The sequence below is a fragment of the Eulemur rufifrons genome, chromosome 30, assembly GCF_041146395.1.
Source record: "Eulemur rufifrons isolate Redbay chromosome 30, OSU_ERuf_1, whole genome shotgun sequence".
NCBI classification, from domain to species: domain Eukaryota; kingdom Metazoa; phylum Chordata; class Mammalia; order Primates; family Lemuridae; genus Eulemur; species Eulemur rufifrons.
Genome location: NC_091012.1, coordinates 59,163,582 through 59,183,324, shown reverse-complemented (window position 1 = coordinate 59,183,324; position 19,743 = coordinate 59,163,582). Strand labels below are relative to the sequence as shown.

At 41.1% G+C, this 19,743-nt stretch overlaps 1 protein-coding gene across 1 annotated transcript in view; it reads right to left on the bottom strand.

Moving 5' to 3' along the window:
- TRPC5 (transient receptor potential cation channel subfamily C member 5) overlaps positions 1-19,743 on the bottom strand; it is a 143,381-nt gene that overhangs the window by 37,952 nt on the left and 85,686 nt on the right. Inside the window, exons 5-6 of the mRNA XM_069463649.1 lie at positions 14,849-15,171; positions 3,113-3,308 (exon numbers count right to left, since the gene is read on the bottom strand). Coding sequence (XP_069319750.1) covers positions 3,113-3,308; positions 14,849-15,171 — 519 coding nt within the window. The remainder of the gene's footprint in view (positions 1-3,112; positions 3,309-14,848; positions 15,172-19,743) is intronic.

Below are 19,743 nucleotides of genomic sequence, written 5' to 3'. Positions count from 1 at the left end.
GTATTTGGGCTCTCCCCAAGCCACCCAGCAGCTGTGGCTCAGTGAGGCAAGTGCTATTTATTTATTCTCAGTGTTAGAGTGAATATTCCACAGCAGCCAAAGAAACCAAGGGTTCTTATTAACTTGCTGAAGGAGGCTTTATCATAGACCATCATGAGCCCCATATTTTGTGATGACTGGTCTCAGGCAACAGAGATGTTCCTTGCAGGTGAGGTAGGAGGTAGGAATAGGGGTTAAGGTAAATGAACTTTGTGGGACTGGTCTATCTCTCCCATCCATTTTTTAATGGATACATCTTATTAAAATGGCCTAAAAAGAAAGTTTTCTTGTGCATACACATCAAGAACAGCAGTGACAAGGTGGCTGTGTTGAAAGAAGTGTCATTGAGGGTAATAAGCAGCTTGAGGGAGATATAAGGATAAAAGTAATTCATAATAATAATATACAACATGGCTAGCTTCACCTGCTGATGCTGGCTGGGACCACAGAGCACAGGCCTGGAGTGATCCCTGCTTCACCATATCTTGAGAATAACTCTATACACTACAGAGGTGGAGCCTCCTCTCGCATAGAAATACAGATTGCTACAGAGCCATATAACCACATCACCAGTAGCTCCGAATCCTGTATGGATCACTGAGAAAGTGCTCAACCCTTCAAGGGATTGCTATTACTTGGTGTTCTTGAGCCCTGTCCTAAAATGTACACAGAATAGATTCACAGTAAGGCACATTGACAACTGAATCTCTACATAGACTGAGTCAACCTGTGCTACCTTTTGAACTAGGAGAAATTTGTTTTCCCTTTCTGTAACCTTCCCCCCTGCAATATTAGGGCCTTTCTAAAAACTGCATTGACTACTGAAGTAGAGATGTTGCAAATGGAATTAAACCTATGTGCTGGTCTTTACCACTTAAGAAGATCCACATATTTTTGGAATCAGGTTGCCCAATTTTGGGATCCCACTAGATACATTTCCAAATGGTAAAAACATGCTCCCAGGGGATCCGAAAGCAGCAGGTACTATTCAGAATGGTTGGCCATGACTCTGGATGTATGAGATGGTATAGACCCCATTCTAGCCATCTACCCCAGGCTCCCTCCCAAGCTGAGGTGTTTTCTTCAGGTGCAGTAGTAGCTGGCATTAAAACAAAACCTACTACCAGCAGGTGGTGACAGGAGAGCTGGAGTTGATTATTTCCACCCTTCTTAGAAAATGTCACTGAGCTCAGTGGGAAACACCACAGCCCCATATTAGGTGACAAGAAAATATCTCCCTTTTCTACTGTCACAAGGAACATTGAGCTGCCAGACATCTAGTGAGAAAACTACAAATGCCTTAGCATGAATATTGTCATCTTTGGTAGGGGTAGAGGATAGGATGCCATGCATAAAGAGTAGAAAAGTCAACTCCTGAGATTCCATGCCTGCCCCCACCCCCTTATAGAGACAGATTAGGAGGGAGCATAGATAGTTTCAGAATTCTTGGTGTAGTTGGGTTTGAATGATAGAGGGAAACAGAGAGAGGGAGAGAGAGATTGAGAATATGAAACTGAATTATATTCCTTTTCAAATGCAACAGATGAAAAGAATTTCAGAGCTAGCATGGACCTGATGTGCCTATCCTGTTCATCTGTAGACACCCAGACTCACAGGATATCAGAGTTTGCAAGGGATATTAAAGATCACTGATTTCAATTCCCTCACTTTTTGGATGAAGAAACTGAGGCCCAACAGGGGAAAGTAAGTTACTTAAGGTCATTCAGTTATACATGACAGAACCAGGACTAGAGACCCTGGTTTTTAAACTTCTAATATTTTTTCAATATAGTCCCCTCCCTTCTCTACCACCTATATACCTAATATCTAAACTATCCTAGTAGACAATTTTATATCCTAGTTTTTATAATATCCTAGTTTTTTAAACTCTCCAGTGACAGAAATTCTACAAACTCATCTGTGAGAATATATTTCATTGGCATTTATAGTTAGGAAGTTCTTCCAAATAGGTAACTCAAAAGTCTCCTGCTTGCAACATACATCTGTTCCTTTTTGGTCTGTCCTTAGTGGAAATGGATCATAGATGTTCTCTATTACCAATAATATTTAAGACGTGTGTGTGTGCATGTGTGTGTGTATGTGTGTATATATAGCCAATAATTGAAGCTTCTTTTCTATAGCCTAAATGATTCCTCAGTGGCAAGCCAAATTTGAGAAATAGCATCTAGAAAGGAAAACAAGACTTGGGTTTTTTGATTCTGTGCCACAACAAAAACTTTCAACAGACTGATCCAGAGGGGGTGATTTAGCATTGTAATAGGAACTAAATATCCAAATTCACTGATACCCAAAGAAACAGGACCTCAGATAATCAGAACTCCTTTGTTAATACTCCATTTCTAGAAACAATAGACAAATTATAAGAAAATATGCTAAGGTTAGGTTATTTACTTTGGCATCACCAACCAGGGTAGGGCCTGAACTGATTCCATATCCAATACCTTTACCATTTCTAGTCTAGGGTAATAACCAGTGCTGATCTAAATGGTAACATGATGGTCAAAAAAACATTCAACAGTGGACTCTACTTAAGAGTGCCTCATAGTGGAGTGCAGTTACTCATAAATACTTGATAAAAAAAAATAGCTACTTTCTCTCTGAGAAGGTCATCCTTGTCAATAGAATTTTCAGTTTTGGGAAGGAGATGTTTGCAGCAAAGAGGGAGATAAGGCTCTCCTGCCCAGAGAACCAGATCAGGTGGATTAACCCTGGAGATCACTGAGGTGGTATGTTGTAGCCAAATTGTGCTCAAACCCCTGAATTTTCCTTATCAAGGCAATAAGATGGATTCAGACATTTTAAAATATTTTTAACAGTAGCCAGAAAGTCTTATTAACTAGAACAACCTATTCTAGATAACAAAATTCAATAGACTAAGAGTCCAAACTGAATTGCCTTGGAAAGAAAGAATTCAGTCTAACAACTGGGAAAGCTGCTGTAAATTAATTGAGGCAGACGGACTCTTTCATTGAGCTTCCTTTCAGTGGGCTCCATGTCAATGTGACACCTCCTATAACCCAAGTAAACACCCTTGTAAAGCAAAGCTACTCACAGCAATAAGCTGGTAGGAGTTGTTCATCATGGCAATCAGCATGTTCAGCAGTACTACCAGGGAGATGACATTGTATGTCCCAAACATGGTAGCTCCCACAAACTCGGTGAACTCGTGTCTGGCTTTCACATTGGTGACATACAGATTTAAAAGGCCAAATACAGACCAGAAGAGTGACTGAAGGGTCTCAAAGAGCCTAAAAGAGATCAAAGAAAGAACAGGTTAGTCAATTCTCTAGGAAGAGCAAGAAAAGAGAAAAAACATAAGGTGATCTGCTTAATAAGGAGGCTGCCAGACTTGCAACAGGTAGACTGATGAGCTCACGTACTGTGGTTTCTTCCCTAACACAAACCAGCCAGGTCAGTTTATTTGTTTGTTGCCAGTTCTATGTCTTCTACTTTGCTTTTCTACCTGAAATTCCATCTCTCTCTTCTCAGCCTATGCATAGCCTAAAAATTTTCAAGGCTTATTTCAAGAGCTACTTCCTCTATCAAACTTTCTCTTTCAACTTCAGACCATATGATTTACCGCCTTTCTAATTAAGCAGAGGTAGTAAATGCACTGGTTAAGAATATGGCGATTGAGTTAGATTGCACTGGGTTAGAATCCCAGCTCTGACATTTGCTAGCTGGGTGAACATGAAAGCAAGTTACCATTTCTGATACTTCTTTTGTGGCTCTCACACGGCCCAGACGGTGCTAAGCTCTGTGGAGGAACTGGAGGATTCTCAAATTAACACTTTATATAGATTGTTATTAATATATATTAACCAACTCTTATTGAGAACTTACTATATATCAGCATAAAGTTTTAGGTACTTTTACATACATTATCATTATGATCCTTATAAACTTTATTGTTGCTAAGGAGGAAGCTGATGTTCAGAGATTGAATGACTTTCCAGAGGACACCCAGCTAGTAAGTGCTGAGCCAGAATTCAAATCCAGGTCTGTCTGACTTCCCCAAACCACTGCATTAGTCTATATTATTTGATGGCTTCACAAATTAGTGTTTCCTTTCATAGTCTCCACATCCAAACATGTAACTACAATAATATGCTTTTGGCGTCTAGAGTTTCTTTTGCCTCATATTCAGAAATCTGCATACAGCAATACAATGCAGCCAGCTCATGGGTGGCACATAACGACCATTTCCCAAACCCATGGAAGCTGTGTAGAACACAAGAAATGCTACTTTAAGGATGAATGTACTCTTCCAATTTGCTTGAAATGTGTTGTTCTTAAGGAGCCTAATGTATTTTGAGAGGCTTAGGGATTTGTTCTTGGGGGTGAGTGGGAAGTGTTTTAAAAGTCCCTCTGTCTGGAAATAGTCTTTCCCCAGATCTTTGCATGGCTGTCTTCTTATCATCAAGGTCTCAGCTCAAATGTCACTTCCCAGAGACGCTTTCCTTGGTTGCTCTACCTAAAGTAGCTTTATCAGTTATTCTCTATCCCATTGTCTTGTTTAATTTCCTTTGTAGAACTTGAGACTTCCTAAAATTATATTAAGTAATTTTTGTCTTAAATGGTTATTTTCTGTTCCTCTCTACTAGAAGGTAATCTTTGTGAGGGCAGAGACAGATAGCTACTATGTACCTGGCACATGCTAGGCACGCAATAATATTTGTTGAATAAATGAATGAATACATGTTAACTATTACTGTTATTAAAGTAGAGAAAATTTGAATCCAAGTGACAATTGCACAGTCAGTGAGCTGCACAATGGGGGCTATTTCATTTTGATGAAGGCTGTGCTCTGCACTGGCCTGACTTTCAGGGAGCCTGCTTCAGGGCTGCCTGGGCATCATGCACATGGTCCTTCTCAACCTGTTAAATGGCTCTTCTCTGATCATCAGAGATAACTTTCACGACCCCCTTCAGCATCGCATTGCTTGTGAACTAGCCTAGGAGGTAGAAATTTGGTATTTGTTTGTTGAAAATAAGTGCCAGTTGTGAAGCATTTAGGAATCAACAGTAAGATGAGAATCTGGAATGCAGGGGCCAGGGCACAAGAACCAGAAAATATGGCAAGTCAGACCTGTCACAGGATCTAAATTTCCAGGAGACTCTATCAGTCAGGGCGAGGCAATACAATGCGTCACAGAACCAGGCAGAGGGTTAAAATATAGGGAAGACATGGGGTTCAGGAATCTGGTCCTGCTAGGAGGGCATGGCCAGGACTTGGTGATGTCCATTACATATCAGAAGTCAGGGAAGGCAGGAGGCCAGCAATGGCAAAAGCAGCTAGCACAGCAGCTGGGTAACAGAAGTGGAGGCAGATGTGGTTCAGAATAAAAGAAAGCAGCTGCAGTAAATAGGAATGACAGTCTGAGGAACCAGAGTTCCTAGAAGCTGAATGACCTCAAACATAGAATGCATTCGGTAAGTGTTGATTGCTTGACAGACAATAAGGCCACAAACCAGGGCAAGTATGTCATTAATATGTTGGTAGGGCCTTACTGAATCGGTTGCTTCTCCTGAATGGATGTTGTTACCCTCCTTCAGCTCCACCCCACAGCAATTAAAATTGCAATGGTTTATGTTTGAGTGTAGAGTTTATTGCTAGTTTTTCCATTGACTGATAACAAAGATTCCCTAAAAGTGAAAGTCAGGGCATTTAAAATCTACCCTCAGCTGTGGTGATATTCCAGTCAGGGAGACCCTGTGCATAAAATTGTACAAGAGGGGAAAAGCATAGGGGTGGGGCCAGGAAAGATCATTCCTCAATTTTGGTGGTTGATAGTGACAATGCCCTCAGCATGGTACACAAAATGTCACAATATGGTCTGGTCACTAAGAGAAGCTGGCCTGCTGAAAGGCATGCCCAAGTAGAATGGACTAGCATATGAGGTGGATAAGAATATTCTGGTGAGACATTTGTAGGAAGCTCTGTGGCTTCTAGAGTCAGTTGAATTCACAGGGACAGAGCCACCACTTTGGGAGGAAGGCATTGGTGGCCAGGTCCATAATAAAGTCATCATAAGGGCCAGGCACGGTGGCTCACACCTGTAGTCCTAGCACTCTGGGAGGCCGAGGCGGGAGGATCGCTTGAGGTCAGGAGTTTGAGACCAGCCTGAGCAAGAGCGAGACCCCGTCTCTACTAAAAAATAGAAAGAAATGATTTGGACAGCTAAAAATATATATAGAAAAAATTAGCTGGGCATTGTGGCACATGCCTGTAGTCCCAGCTACTCAGGAGGCTGAGGCAGGAGGATCGCTTGAGCCCAGGAGTTTGAGGTTGCTGTGAGCTGGGCTGACGCACTCTAGCCCAGGCAACAGAGTGAGACTCTGTCTCAAAAATAAATAAATAAATAAATAAATAGAGTCATCATAAGGATGGAAAGACTTATTAACCAAACCCTAGAATCCTAATAACAAAGGAATATCTTTTCAATTTTAAAGAGAATGGTTTTAGAAAAAAACAACCAGTCCATTTTTATTTAGCAGAGAATAAACAAACATATGGAACTTGCTAGCTCAAGAAAGGGCACAGACTAAAGATACAAAGATTCAAGGAGACTTGGTATTAAGTATATGGAAGACAAATCCATACCAGGTGATTAAGGGGGAACTTGGACATGTTGGGAGCCATCCACAAATAGATCACAAAGCTAAGAGGAATACAGTAAAATGGAGATAGAACTGCAGTCCTGTGGACATTTGCTGAAATTCTCATCTTTGAGATGATGAATTAATCTTTTGAAAGGTAGAGAGAGGATGGAGAGGATTTACTCTTCTCGACCTAATTCAGACCAGCAAAGAACTGGAAGGTGAACTGGAAGAGAAAGTCTCCATGGGAGAAAGAGTGACATCATCCTGTATTTCACAAGTTGTGTTTTGATAGTCCAAATGGAGGCCCCTGATTGACCCTGTGGCCTCATCCTTACTCATTCTGCAGTTTCCTGGACCTGCTAGTTCTCATTTCACATGCCTTCCACAAGCTTCTAGCTCTAGATGAAACGTTCCTGCCTTGTCCTCAACCTCTATCTAGCCTCTACTTCTGTCCTGTTTCTGTTTCTGCTCAACTCTTGTTTGACCTCAGAGGTTCAGCTAATGCCCCACCTCCTCCAGAAGCCTGCCCTAATTCCTTTCCTACAAGGTTGGATTAGATGCTCCTCTTCTGTGCTCTGAAAGCACTCTCATCTTGTTCCACAAAGGTGCGTATCACACTGAGGAGGCAACAGAGCGGAGTGGCTGAGAGCAAACTTTAGACCCCTCCCTTATTAACTATGTGACTCTGGGAAAGTTACATAGCCTCTTTTTTTTTTTTTTTTTTGAGACAGGGTCTTGCTCTGTTACCCAGGCTAGAGTGCTGTGACATCAGCCTAGCTCACAGCAACCTCAAACTCCTGGGCTTAAATGATCCTTCTGCCTCAGCCTCCCGAGTAGCTGGGGCTACAGGTGTGCACTACCACGCCTGGCTAATTTTTTCTATTTTTAGTTGTTTGGCTAATTTATTTTTATTTTTATTTTTAGTAGAGACAAGGTCTTGCTCTTATTCAGGCTGGTCTTGAATTCCTGATCTCAAGCAATCCTCCCACCTCTACTTCCCAGAGTGCTAGGATTACAGGGGTGAGCCACCGCACCTGGCCTACATACCCTCTTTAGACTTCAAGTTTCCTCATCACAAAAACGGTTCTTAGTAAGAAAAATACTAATTGCTAACATTTATTGTGCTCTTACAATATGCCAAGCATTGTGCTAATTGCTTTGCATATACAGTTCTCCCTTGGTATCCATGAGGTTTGGTTCCAGGATCCCCCCAATACCAAAATCCACGGATGCTCAAGTTTCTTATATAACATGACATGGTAGTTGCATAAAATCTATGCATACCCTCTTGTATACAGGTAGTCCCTGGGTTACGGATGAGCTACATTCCTGAGAACATCTTTAGGTCAGATTTCTACGTGACTCAGATCCTTGATGAACAGCACATATACAGTAACAATAATAAAAACACTATACTGGCTCATTTGTGGTAATAATACCATGTAATACTGTAATAATAATACCCCTGTACTGTAATAAGTTACAGAAGCTATTGTGCTCTTTCTTTTAATTCAAACAAACAGAACATACAAACAAACTTATACAAAAAGTTTAGATAGGAGATAGGAGAAATTTCAAGAAAGAATATTAAAGGTTAACATTCACCTAATGTTGCATCAACGCTAGGCTAATAGGAATGTTACACTTATTTTGATCTTCTAACCAAATCAATAATAACCTTTCCATTTTAATAATTAATCCACTATGCCGCTTAGTAATAATTGATGTTTTCATTGGAGCACTGCCTTTCACATGTTCCATTATTCTCACTTTATCCTTTATAATTTTTCCAATAGTTGAACGACTGAAGCCTAATGCTTTCCCAATGAATGATGGCATCTGGCCTTTCTCTGAATGCTTAACTATTTCTACTTTTGTTTCCATTGTGATCACTTTTATTTTCACTGCAGGTTCACCTGGACTTGCAGTGGACTTTTGCTTTGGAGGCATGGTCATAAGGGTAAACATAGACTCACAAAATCAAATAAAAAAGTTAAGACGAAAGCGATGCTGTGTGTAAGCGACTGTATAAACAATGAGATTAGCTGAGAGCGTAAAGATGCCGCACCAACGAACCGCTTACATCACGTGGGTTTCTTTACATATGCGGAAGCAACTAGTTTCTGAATTATTAATTTAATTATTTAATTATAATTATCCTTATGGGGAGCCTTGGGAGCCTGTTCGTAAGTATGAAACTCTGTAAGTTGGGTTGTCGGTAAACCCCAGGACTGCCTGTACTTTAAATCATCTCTAGCTTATTTATATTAACCAATACAATGTAAATGCTATGTAAGTAGTTGTTATACTATATTGTTTAGGGAATAATGACTAGAAAAAAAATCTGTGCATATTCAGTACAGACTATCCTTTTTTGAAAAAATATTTTTGATCCATGGTTGGTTGAATCCACCAATGCAGAACCCATGGATATGGAGGGCCTACTGTATTATAATATTTTATTATAATCCTATAGTAGTAGCTACTATTATTCTCCTATTTTTCAGATGAGAAACTGAGGCCCAGAGTGGTCACACAGGCAGAAAGTGGCAGAGGTAGGATTTGTACCCAGCTCTTTTGACTCTGGAGCCCACACACTTAGCCACCTTACTCTATCACCTAAGATGCTGAATGTAAAGTGCTTGGCATATGGTAAGCATTCAAAATGGCAGCTATTTTACCTGTTTACTTGTGTTCTCCATTAGACTATGACCTTCTTGATGGTAAGGATGGCTTCTTTTTCAGTATCCTTATTATTGGTACATAGGAATTGCTGAATAAATGGTTATTTTTTTCTTTTTTCTTTCAGCATATTATGGGGGTACAAATGTTTAGGTTATGTATATTGACCTTGCCCCACCCGAGTGGATTAATAAAATGAAGAAATGTTTGTTGAATAAATCTATAAAAGATGACAGGAGAAACACATAACCAAGGAAAGTACAAATGAGAGGCACCATCCTGTGATAACAGCAGCAGGAAGGATAATGAACTGAAATTAGGGGGAAAGCTGGAGATGGCCAATACGGACCTTTATAACCTTATCAGAGCAAAAACAAGAGCCTTTGATGGGAACTATGTGTGCATCTGTGTGAATAGGATGGGAAAATATTGGCTGAATTATGGGTAGAGGAATCACTACTGATTAAGTAGGAGTAGCTGCAAATGAATGGTAATAGTGTGGAAGGAGGGCACAGTGGCCTGCTAGATGACAGCTCTTTCTTATTTAGCTTTGCATGTATTCAAGATTATTGCAGCTTCATGCAACAAATCTTACATAACTTTACAAAACCAGACTTACACATGTAGCCCTGAATAAACGAGCAGACTGGATTGAAAGGTCTGGATTGAAATCCTGACTCTGCCACTTACCATCTTATGCATCTGGGGGCAGCCTGCTTAACTGCTTTGTATCCTAGTCTCCACAACTGTAAAATGGGTAATCACAGTAGTGTCTACCTCATAGCATGGTAGTGAGGATTAAGTGAGTTAATTCATGTAAAGATGATTTGTAATAGTGCCTGGCCCTTGCACTCAGTATATATTAGTCATTTTTATTACTATTATTAAATTTTACACCTTGTTGTTGTTTTATATACCTTTATTGCCTTTATATATCATTATTTGTTTGGGTAGCTAGTTGTACATAGTTGCAATCATAGTTCATACAATTTATGTGTTTTTACAAGTTACGCATTTGGGGTATAGACACTTCTTTGTGTGTATATAGAGTCTTCAGGTGTATCATTTTAATAGCTACCCAATATTCTACTCAGTGAATACCATGCCTGTCTGACAGCTTTATCAGTGCTTTGGATGAGAATCCATGGCTTCTTAGATTTTCAGATGACACAAGACTGGGAGGGATAGCTAATAAATTGGATGACAGGATAAAGATTCAGAAAGATTTCAACAGCTTGGAGCAATGAGCTGGAACTAATGAGATGAAGTATAATAAGGATCAATGTAGAGCTTTCTCTCAGGCCATGTGCCCAAGCACAGGATGAGAGAGGTAGGAGAAAGGCCAAGAATTTTCGCTGAAAGCAAGCTCAAAGTGGATCAGCAGAGTGACAGCTGGCCAAATACTTCAGTTATCCTAGGGGGAAAGAAGCAGAAGTAGATCATCTATAAATAAAGATAAGATTGCTCCAGGCCCATACATGTGGTTGCAAATGGCTTGCAGGTAAAACTGGTGAAATCTGAATAAGGTTACTGGATTTTATTGACATTGATTTCTTGGTTGTGATATTGTATTATAATTATATTACCACGGGGGAAAATCGGGTGAAGGGTTTAGGTTTCTCTCTGTATTATTTCTCACACTTACAATGTAAATCTACAATTTTCTCCAAATAAAAAGCTTAAAAAAAAAGATAGAATTGCTACTGGACTTCATCCTTTCACTCAATTGTTCAGTAGGCATGTTGAGCACTTTTATGTCTGAGGCTCTTCTATGGTGAGTGCAAAGCTTACTATGATGGGAGTCTTTGTCTGGTGGGAGAGAGAGACAAATATGACTAAAATGCAACAGGTTATGTAATGTAATGGAGATGTGCTCAGAATGCCATGGGACACACAGAAGAAGCCTGCAGCTGAACGTGGGGTTGGAGTGGGTAAGAAAGGCTTTAGAGCAGGTAGCACCTTGGCAGAAGCTGGAAGGATGGGTAAGAGTTTGCCAGGCTGGCTAGGTGGGGCATTCTAGGCAGAGGGAATAGCATGTGATGTACACAGGTCTGTAGGGCTGAGATGCTCTCCGGTGGCTGAGGAACAGCAAAATGTTGACTCTGAAGGGAGGAATGAAAGCCTGGAGAGACAAAGGCCCGATTACCAAGGTCCCGTGTGTTATGGTAAAGAGGCTGGATTTTATGGAGATGGTTCAGATACCCCAGCTGGCATGAAGCCAGGAAGTGAGAGGATGAAACTGGTATTTAGAAAGAAACTTCCATGTGGCAGGTGGGAGATTGTTTGGCAGGGAGACCAGTTAAGAAGCTGTTACAATAGTTCTTGGGAGAGATGATTTGGGCATGAATCAAGACAATGGGGTGTGTGGGGGGGGGCGTGGATTCAGGAAATATTTAGGAAGAACTGATAGGGCTGAGTGAGACATTAGATGTGTTTCATGAGGGAAAGGGTAAGAGTCCCAGATGCCTCCTAGGATTCTGGCTGGTATCATTTAATGAGATGAGCAATTAAAGGGCAAATAGGTTGGGGTGAAAATGTGGAGATAAGGAATTTAGTTGTGGACATTCTGTGTTTGAGGGACCTGTGGAACAGCCAGGTGTGTTCAGGAGGTATCTGGAGATGAGGCCTGGACCAAGTTAGCTTCCTGCCACTTCTACTCTTTTTCTCTCACAATTCCTGTGCCCTCAGAATTATGATGCCTTCCTTCCTAATTGCTTCTCTTCACAGCAGTTGAAGGCCAGGTACTCCCAGTGTGGAATACTGAGCTCAGATCACCAGCAATGCTGTCATGTAGTTGTCAGCAAGGACAATGAGTTCCCCTTAAATTGTATGCCTTGGGAAAAAAATTTTTTTTTTCTTTTTTAAGTGGAAGAATAGCAATGGCATCTCTGGAGAATCAGAAAGAGAAAGATGACAATAAGCAGGTACCAACCAAACTTTCCACCAATATGTAAACAAGTTTGCTTTCCCTTTCTCTAAAACCTAAGTTTTTCTGATGCTCTGGCTGAGTAACATGTTTTTTAACAGGTATTATAAATCCCTGAGTTGGGGTGTTTAAAAGAAAACAAATCTGAGTCAGGCTTCTATAGAGGGAAAAAAATCAACCAATAGAGGGAAAGTTGAGGTTACACTCCTGCAAATTTGGCCCCAGGACAACACTTCTTCATACCTGACACCCCAAGATATAATTTTGTATATGACAGGTGCCCATTCTTGTCAATTGTCCCTGCTGGGCAAGTGATGGGAGCAAAATGTCAATTGGCAACAGGGGTGTTAATAATCACTACAAACTTGCAAGGTGGCATTTCCTAAACTTCTTCAGCGGAGTTCACATGAAAGTGTAATTGGTAGGTACCTGGCCTCCTGGAAGGCACCTTGCATTCAGGTGTTGAATTCTGTTCAATTTTGTTCCCAACTTTGATGGGAACAAATGCAGTCTCCTGGCGCTCAAGCCACTACAAAATTGCTCTTTATATTGAAAACAGGTTGCCGTGAGTTCTGTCTCTAGAGTAATGTGGGAGAGGAAGCAGTTCCTAATCAAGAGACACTAGCAAGGTGATAAGTTGCTGTTATACGCTCCTGGTATATAAAAAAACTAGCACTATATCCTTGCCAGCCCATTTTAGACCCCCTTTCTTTACCCATGAGTCTGGTTTTCCCATCCAAGATTTTGCCCTGAGTTTTGGGAAGAGAGACAGGGAGTGTGGTCTAGTGCAAGGGTTGGGTGCTGCAGTGAGCAACGGAGGGAGCCAACAGTTTTCAAATTTTGTTCACTGGAACATCATATTGCTTGAAAAATAAGGGAGGAGAGTGTCTGCAACCAATATATTTGGAAAAACCTCTCCCTACATTGAAGATCGACAGTGGAAAGACTCTGAGAAGTCTTGCAGTGAAGAAACTTTTTTAACTTTGTCCTAGAATTTCCAAAACCCATTTGATCATGATCCTGTTTTCCTGTCTATTAACATGCCACTAAACTGTGGGGTTGTTTTGTAACCCATTTTAGGAAATGCTGCCAGAGGCAAATAATAGGAGTAGGGGTAGGCTAGATGGCATTGTTTTTTGTTTTGTTTTGTTTTGTTTTTCTTGAGACAGAGTCTTGCTCTGTTACCTGGGCTAGAGTGCCGTGGCATCAGCCTAGCTCACAGCAACCTCAAACTCCTGGGCTCAAGCAATTCTCTGCCTCAGCCTCCCGAGTAGCTGGGACTACAGGCATGTGCCACCATGCCCGGCTAATTTTTTCTATATATTTTAGTTGTCCAGCTAATTTCTTTCTATTTTTAGTAGAGACCGGGTCTCACTCTTACTCAGGCTGGTCTGAAACTACTGAGCTCAAAGAATCCTCCCGCCTCGGCCTCCCAGAGTGCTGGGATTACAGGCATGAGCCAACACGCCCCGCCTGGCATTGTTTTTTTCCTTATATATCAATGCAACTTTTGGTCAAGCAAAGAACCCCCCTCCCCTTTTGCCCCCCTGGCCTTTGTTATTGAACACATTTCTAGAATGTCTAAGTCCACTGAATTGCCTTAGTTTATAGAGTTAAAGGAAAACATTGTATCTCAGTTTAAGGACTAGGAACCTTGGAGTCATTGCTGTGGGTACAAGTGATGAGTTGCACTCTCCAGAAGTAGGGGTGGAGTTGGATAAGAGGTAGGACACTGAGTCCAGGGTCAGCCCAGGGCTGCTGCAATTTGACATTTTGCCTAACAAATTGCCTGACAAGTGCTTATTTTCTTTCTCTTGTCTATTTCCCCATCATTGATTTATAAGAAAATAATAGCCATTTTAAATGGTTTGAAGGTCCCCCAAAGGTAGGTCTTCATGGTATAATACTAAGAAAAGGCACAGGATTTCTATGTATTCAGAGGCAGTGGACTCTCAGACAAAGAGTCATGAGCTGTCTCTGTGTCCCAAGTAGGAATGGAAGACATTTCCAATTAGTGCTTGGTGCTGCTTGGCCCACCTGAAACCTAAAATTAATCTAGCAGGTAAGCTGACTCTAATACTACCTTCAGCCTGTCCCCCTTCTAGCTTACTCTTGTGCATGAGGGTGCATTAAGATATTTTTTGCATCCTTTCTTGTTCTTTAGGCTTGATTCAGAATAGTTAAGTTGGCTTTGGTAACTGCTTGTTTAGAGGAATAGTCTTGCTGTTTCATATCCTTGGTGGGTGCCACTTTTTTGAGTGAGGAATTATCTACCCCATTCCCATTAATTCTTTTAGAAATATGCAGTGCTACCAACATGTTTCAGAAATGGATCTTTACATGACTTCCTGGGAGCCCATGTGTGTGCTTGTTTCGTTCCCCCCTCACCTAACTTCACTTCCTCTCCTAGTTTTCTGTAGTGAGAGAAGGACCTTCCTCCACCTCAGATCCTTTGGGTGAATTCATAGTGAGCTTTGCCTGCACCGTCAAGAGGCAGTGATGAAGGCGTGAGGTGAAAGTAGGGCAAAAAAGGAGAACGCAGAAAAAAAAGGCCGAAGAGGAGAGGGGATGTCTTACGTGGAGAAGGCATTGTTCTGTTTCTCACATCGGATCCCCTTGCAGTTGTTAGGCTCATCGATAGCTCTGGTCTCATAATAAAAGTAAAGTTGGTTCAGTCCATTGGCAAAAGCCAGCAGTACCAGGCAGTAGATAAAGAGGAATTTGAGGATATCAAGCAGCATGCGCCCCAAAGAGATCTGCAGAGGCCCTAAGTGGGAGTTGGCTGTGAACAGGGATATGAGACGCAATGAACTTAAAATGTTGGATATCGCGAAGAGTGCTTCTGCAATCAGAGTCGGGTGCCACATTTCCCATTCCTCTCTTGGACGAGAACCATTATACTGAAAAAAACAAGAAGTGCACAGGATGAGAGAGAGAGAGGTACAGTGAGCATTTATGAAATTTTCCCCTTTTTTCCTCCCTTCCACACCCAAATAAGCCACCAAAATATGCATCAAGCATTCATTTACACAACAGCCCCATGCATGGCACTGTTTGTGTTTTCCCCCCATCCAATTAATACATGATGCTAATAACTCTCTTCCTCCCACTCTCATCCAAATATATACCCAGCATACACACATAGAAGAATGAATTTCAGTGCAATCATCTGGAGCAACCACCTGTGGTTTATCAACAGACATTTTCTGTGGGTTTACCAGATTGTTGGGGAGTGTCACTGAAATGCACTGTGAAATGTGAGCCATTGGTATGTCTAAGGTAGTGGGGACAAATCACCCTGCTTCCTAAATATTTCAAATCATATCTACTTCCTTAATCCTCAATTGGATTCTGAGTACCATAGACAACTTGTAGTTACTGAAGGACAAGGGGTAGATGCAGCCTCCTTGGTATGCAGTGTTCATTCTCACTCCCCTGCTGACTGCAGTTTGGGGCTGTTAGAGCTTCCTTAGGGAGCCATTCATCATTAGAGCTTTCTGCTGAATTTTTAGCAGTCTGTAATGTATTTTACACTATTGCAAATGGCATGTCAACCTTTCAGGTAGTGAATTTAGTACTGCCCCACACAGTGGTGTATGGATATATTTTACTGTTTCTTTGACAACCCTACTAGTTACAATGTCTTTCTAATGCAAATGATGAGCCCGGGGTTGAAGGAGTGGAAGAGCCGGTATTTATTGGGTTGGTTACCCATTTTTCAGCCTTATCTCAAGTTTCCAACTCCTGGAACATTGAGGCTAGCTTTGTAGAAAGATGATTTCATTGTGAGATCTGAGCTCCAATTTGGGCACTTCCACTTAAAACTGCATGTATATTTTAATTTCACCATAAAATGAGGATAATGCCTGCTCCTACCCACTGCACATGTTTGTGGGTCTGCATGCCTATGTGAAATTCTGCATATGCCATAAGGGGAGATGTTATGGGAATACAAGGAACTACTTATTACCTTACCCAGGACACAAGTAGATTTTGCCTGGGATTCAATTTGAAGCATATTGCCTTGAGCTCGCATCTAAATATCACAGTTTCTCACGACTAAATGTAAACAACTTTTCTGAGAAAATGTTCCATTGGGGGCCAAATTACATTGCTAGCATTTCTAAAATGTGCTTTAGTTCCAACAACTGAGGAAGCTGGTGTTGTTGAAATCACTTGTGTATATTCAGTATTTTTCTCTGTCAGAGGAGTTTGGAGAAACCGTGCCACATTTGTACTCATGTTTCAGATAGACTTTTAGGTGGCCAATCAGTGTTATATATTCTTAGCGAAATCTTGTATTTCTACATTTTTTCTCCCCCCCAAAAACATTCATTGCATTGCTGTGAGGGAAAGATGTTGCTATGCCTGTTTTACAAAAGGAGGAACTGAAATCCAGAGAGGCAGAGTGACTTGCTAAAGATCACACAGCAAGCTAGTGGCAGGCTCGGGACTAAACCACAGGTCTCCAGACACTCATTCTAGCACTGTTTTTATTAAATGCTACTTATATGGTAGCTGATATCACAACACAGATGTTAGATCGACCTTTAAAGGTTTTTGAGGTATATATGAGAGAGACTTTTTGCTGATAACAAAACAGACCTATGTTTTAAAACTAGAAATTATCAACTGGAACATTTATAGCTCATAATTTGGGGTTTTGTCTCTCCACAGCCAGAACTGTAATCACAGGGAAGTCTACTGCCCATGAGATGGTAAATCTGGATTTGCAGAACACGCAGAAGTGTGAAAGACAATTCTCATGGCAGATCTATACTTTGCATATATACTTGTGGAGAAAGATATCATGGCATGTGAGTGCCGAGAATAAACTTGGAGCTTATCTAGCATAGAGGTCAGCAAACTTCTTCTGCCAAGAGCCAGATACTACATATTTTTGGCTTTGTGGGCTATATGGTCCCTGTCAGAACTACTCAATGCTTCCCTTGTAATGATAAAGCAGTCATAGACAATATGCAAGCAAATGGACATGGAAACAGGCCAAATTTGGCCCACAGACCATAGTTTGCTGACCCCTGATATAATGCAGTGGTTTTCTTTCTTTTTTATTTATTTTTTTATTTTTTGAGACAGGGTCTCCCTCTGTTGCCCCAGGTACAGTGCACAGGAGTCATCATATCTCACAGCAACCTCAAACTCCTGGGCTCAAGCGATCCTCCTGCCTCAGCCTCCCGAGTAGCTGGGACTACAGGCATGCGCCACCATGCCCGGCTAATTTTTCTATTTTTAGTAGAGACGGGGTCTCACTTTTGCTCAGGCTAGTCTCAAACTTCTGAGTTTGAGCAATCTTCCCGCCTTGGCCTCTCTGGCTGCTACGAGTACAGGCACGGGCCACCGCTCCCAGTCTAATGCAATGGTTTTCAAACTGCATTCCTTAGAGCCTGAAGATTCAATGGAGGCATTTAGTGGCAACGGTGGCAGCCAAAGAGGAAACCTAGAAGACTCATTCCTTAAGCCAAACTCAGTCCTTTGGGCTTTTTTATATGTGGGAGTTCTGTGTAAGTTTTTGCTTGAAGATGTGCTTCTATGGGAAAAAATTAAAAGGTTGAAAACCATGGCTCTAGTACAATCTATTTATGTATCAGAGCCGGAATCTAAGGCTCAGAGAGGTAAAGCAATTGCCTATGGTAATCCTGCTTGTGAATATCAGAGTGGGGATTAAATTCAGGACTCCTGATTCTTGGGTTAGTGATACTGGGAGGAAAGTGATTTTTCTTGTATTTTTTGAAAAGGAATGCAGCTTGAAAATTGACCTCCTTGCCTTTCAAAGCAGTGTGAATTGCATTCTGTCAACCCAAAAGCAGAATATGAAGAGGAACAGCCTAATGTAGGAACTCAATAGTAATAATAATTTGAGGAGTTAATAACTGTGTGTTAGCCAAGCACTGGCTGAAGAAAAGACCGCAACTCAGTGAGTGGCAAAGTCCAGATTTAGTCTATGCACGTGGCAGTGGGGTGGTGGTGGGTGCTATCCTAGAAGATAAAAGAACAATTATCCCCCAATTGTAGGATTATCTGGGGCATTGAGGGCCAATGTTATGTTAATTGCTCCTTTTAAGTACTTTGGTATGTGCCTGTTGGCTCTTTTTGTAGATTGTGTGAGGTGGAGTATATGTCATTGAGTAATTTTTCAATCTAATAAAGGATCTTTTTTAAGGCCAGCTCATCTCTTGGCACTTCTGTACTGCCTTAGTACAATGGTTATCAGAAATGTTTCAAAGAGCCTGTGGAGCAGTTCTTGTAGCTTTACTTCAAAGAAGCTGGCTCAGCCTGCTTGGGGTAGGTCATCTCAGACTTGTGTACCTCTGTGGATGAGTGGACCAGACTCTGCCCGTTTAGAAATTCTCCTTGCAAATCCAAATTCTGCACGTGGCATGTCTTCCTTTGTAAATTCTCCTTTTATGAGAAGGACTCCAACTTTTTGGCAAAAGTCTCCATCGAATTAAAGTATTTGTCAGTTGAGGGGCATTTACCCAGCTTAATAGAGCAGATTTATCCTTACACTTTGTGGTGGGGAAATGTCTAGTGAACTGCAGCTGTTTAGAAGTCTTGCCAATGAAGTTGTACAGGTTAGGTGATTAGCTAATGTTGAGCATCTATAGACACATTTTCATATCCCCAAATGTTAATCCTTTTCTTCATCATTTATTCTAAACTTTCCTGTTTAAACAAAACCCACCAATTTCTAGATTGATAATTTATGGTCCCTCCAGTATATAAATACCACTTCCAGAGGAAGAAATGGTTTTTTTTAGGCAAACAGTGTTATTTAGTCAGCAGAGTGCCAGAATGACATGGATTTCACCCAACCACACTAACCAGGGATTCAAACATTTTCCTCACTAGCTTTTTCTTTTAAGGCAGTTGTAAGTATGTGTTAAATGATCACCACATGTATAAGGCCTACTCTTGGGCTTTTTTCAAGAATGTTTCATGACTGCATTTAATATTCATGCTCTACATAACTCCCCAAGGTCTTCAAATTTATGCAATATGCATATTAGGGATATAAAAATAAGCTCAGTTGTTGGAGATTTGGGGGACAGCCATATTTCCATTCTAAAACTCCTTAATGTGGAATTTAGTGCCAAAAAGCATGACTGACTAGGCAATGTTGGGCGCTGAATTGTCAGCCTTTCCTCATTGAAAAGTTCAACTCAGGGTAGAAGGAGTACATCCACACCATTATTTAGTAGACACCAGATCTGAATTCAGAGCCTGTGATTACTCAAAGTGGGGGTGTCGGACATGAAAGTATTTTCAGGATAATTCAAGCTGAACATTGTGTGGGAAAAGCATTAAGGTAGTGGTGGTAGTGAGGGTGGTGGTGGTGTGTGTACATTATCTGAATTGGTAGAGAGGCATAGGTTGGGTGATACTCAAAAAGCTAGATTCGTAACTGCTCGAATGATTATCCTGATAGTGATGAAGGAGGCAGAGGTTATTAA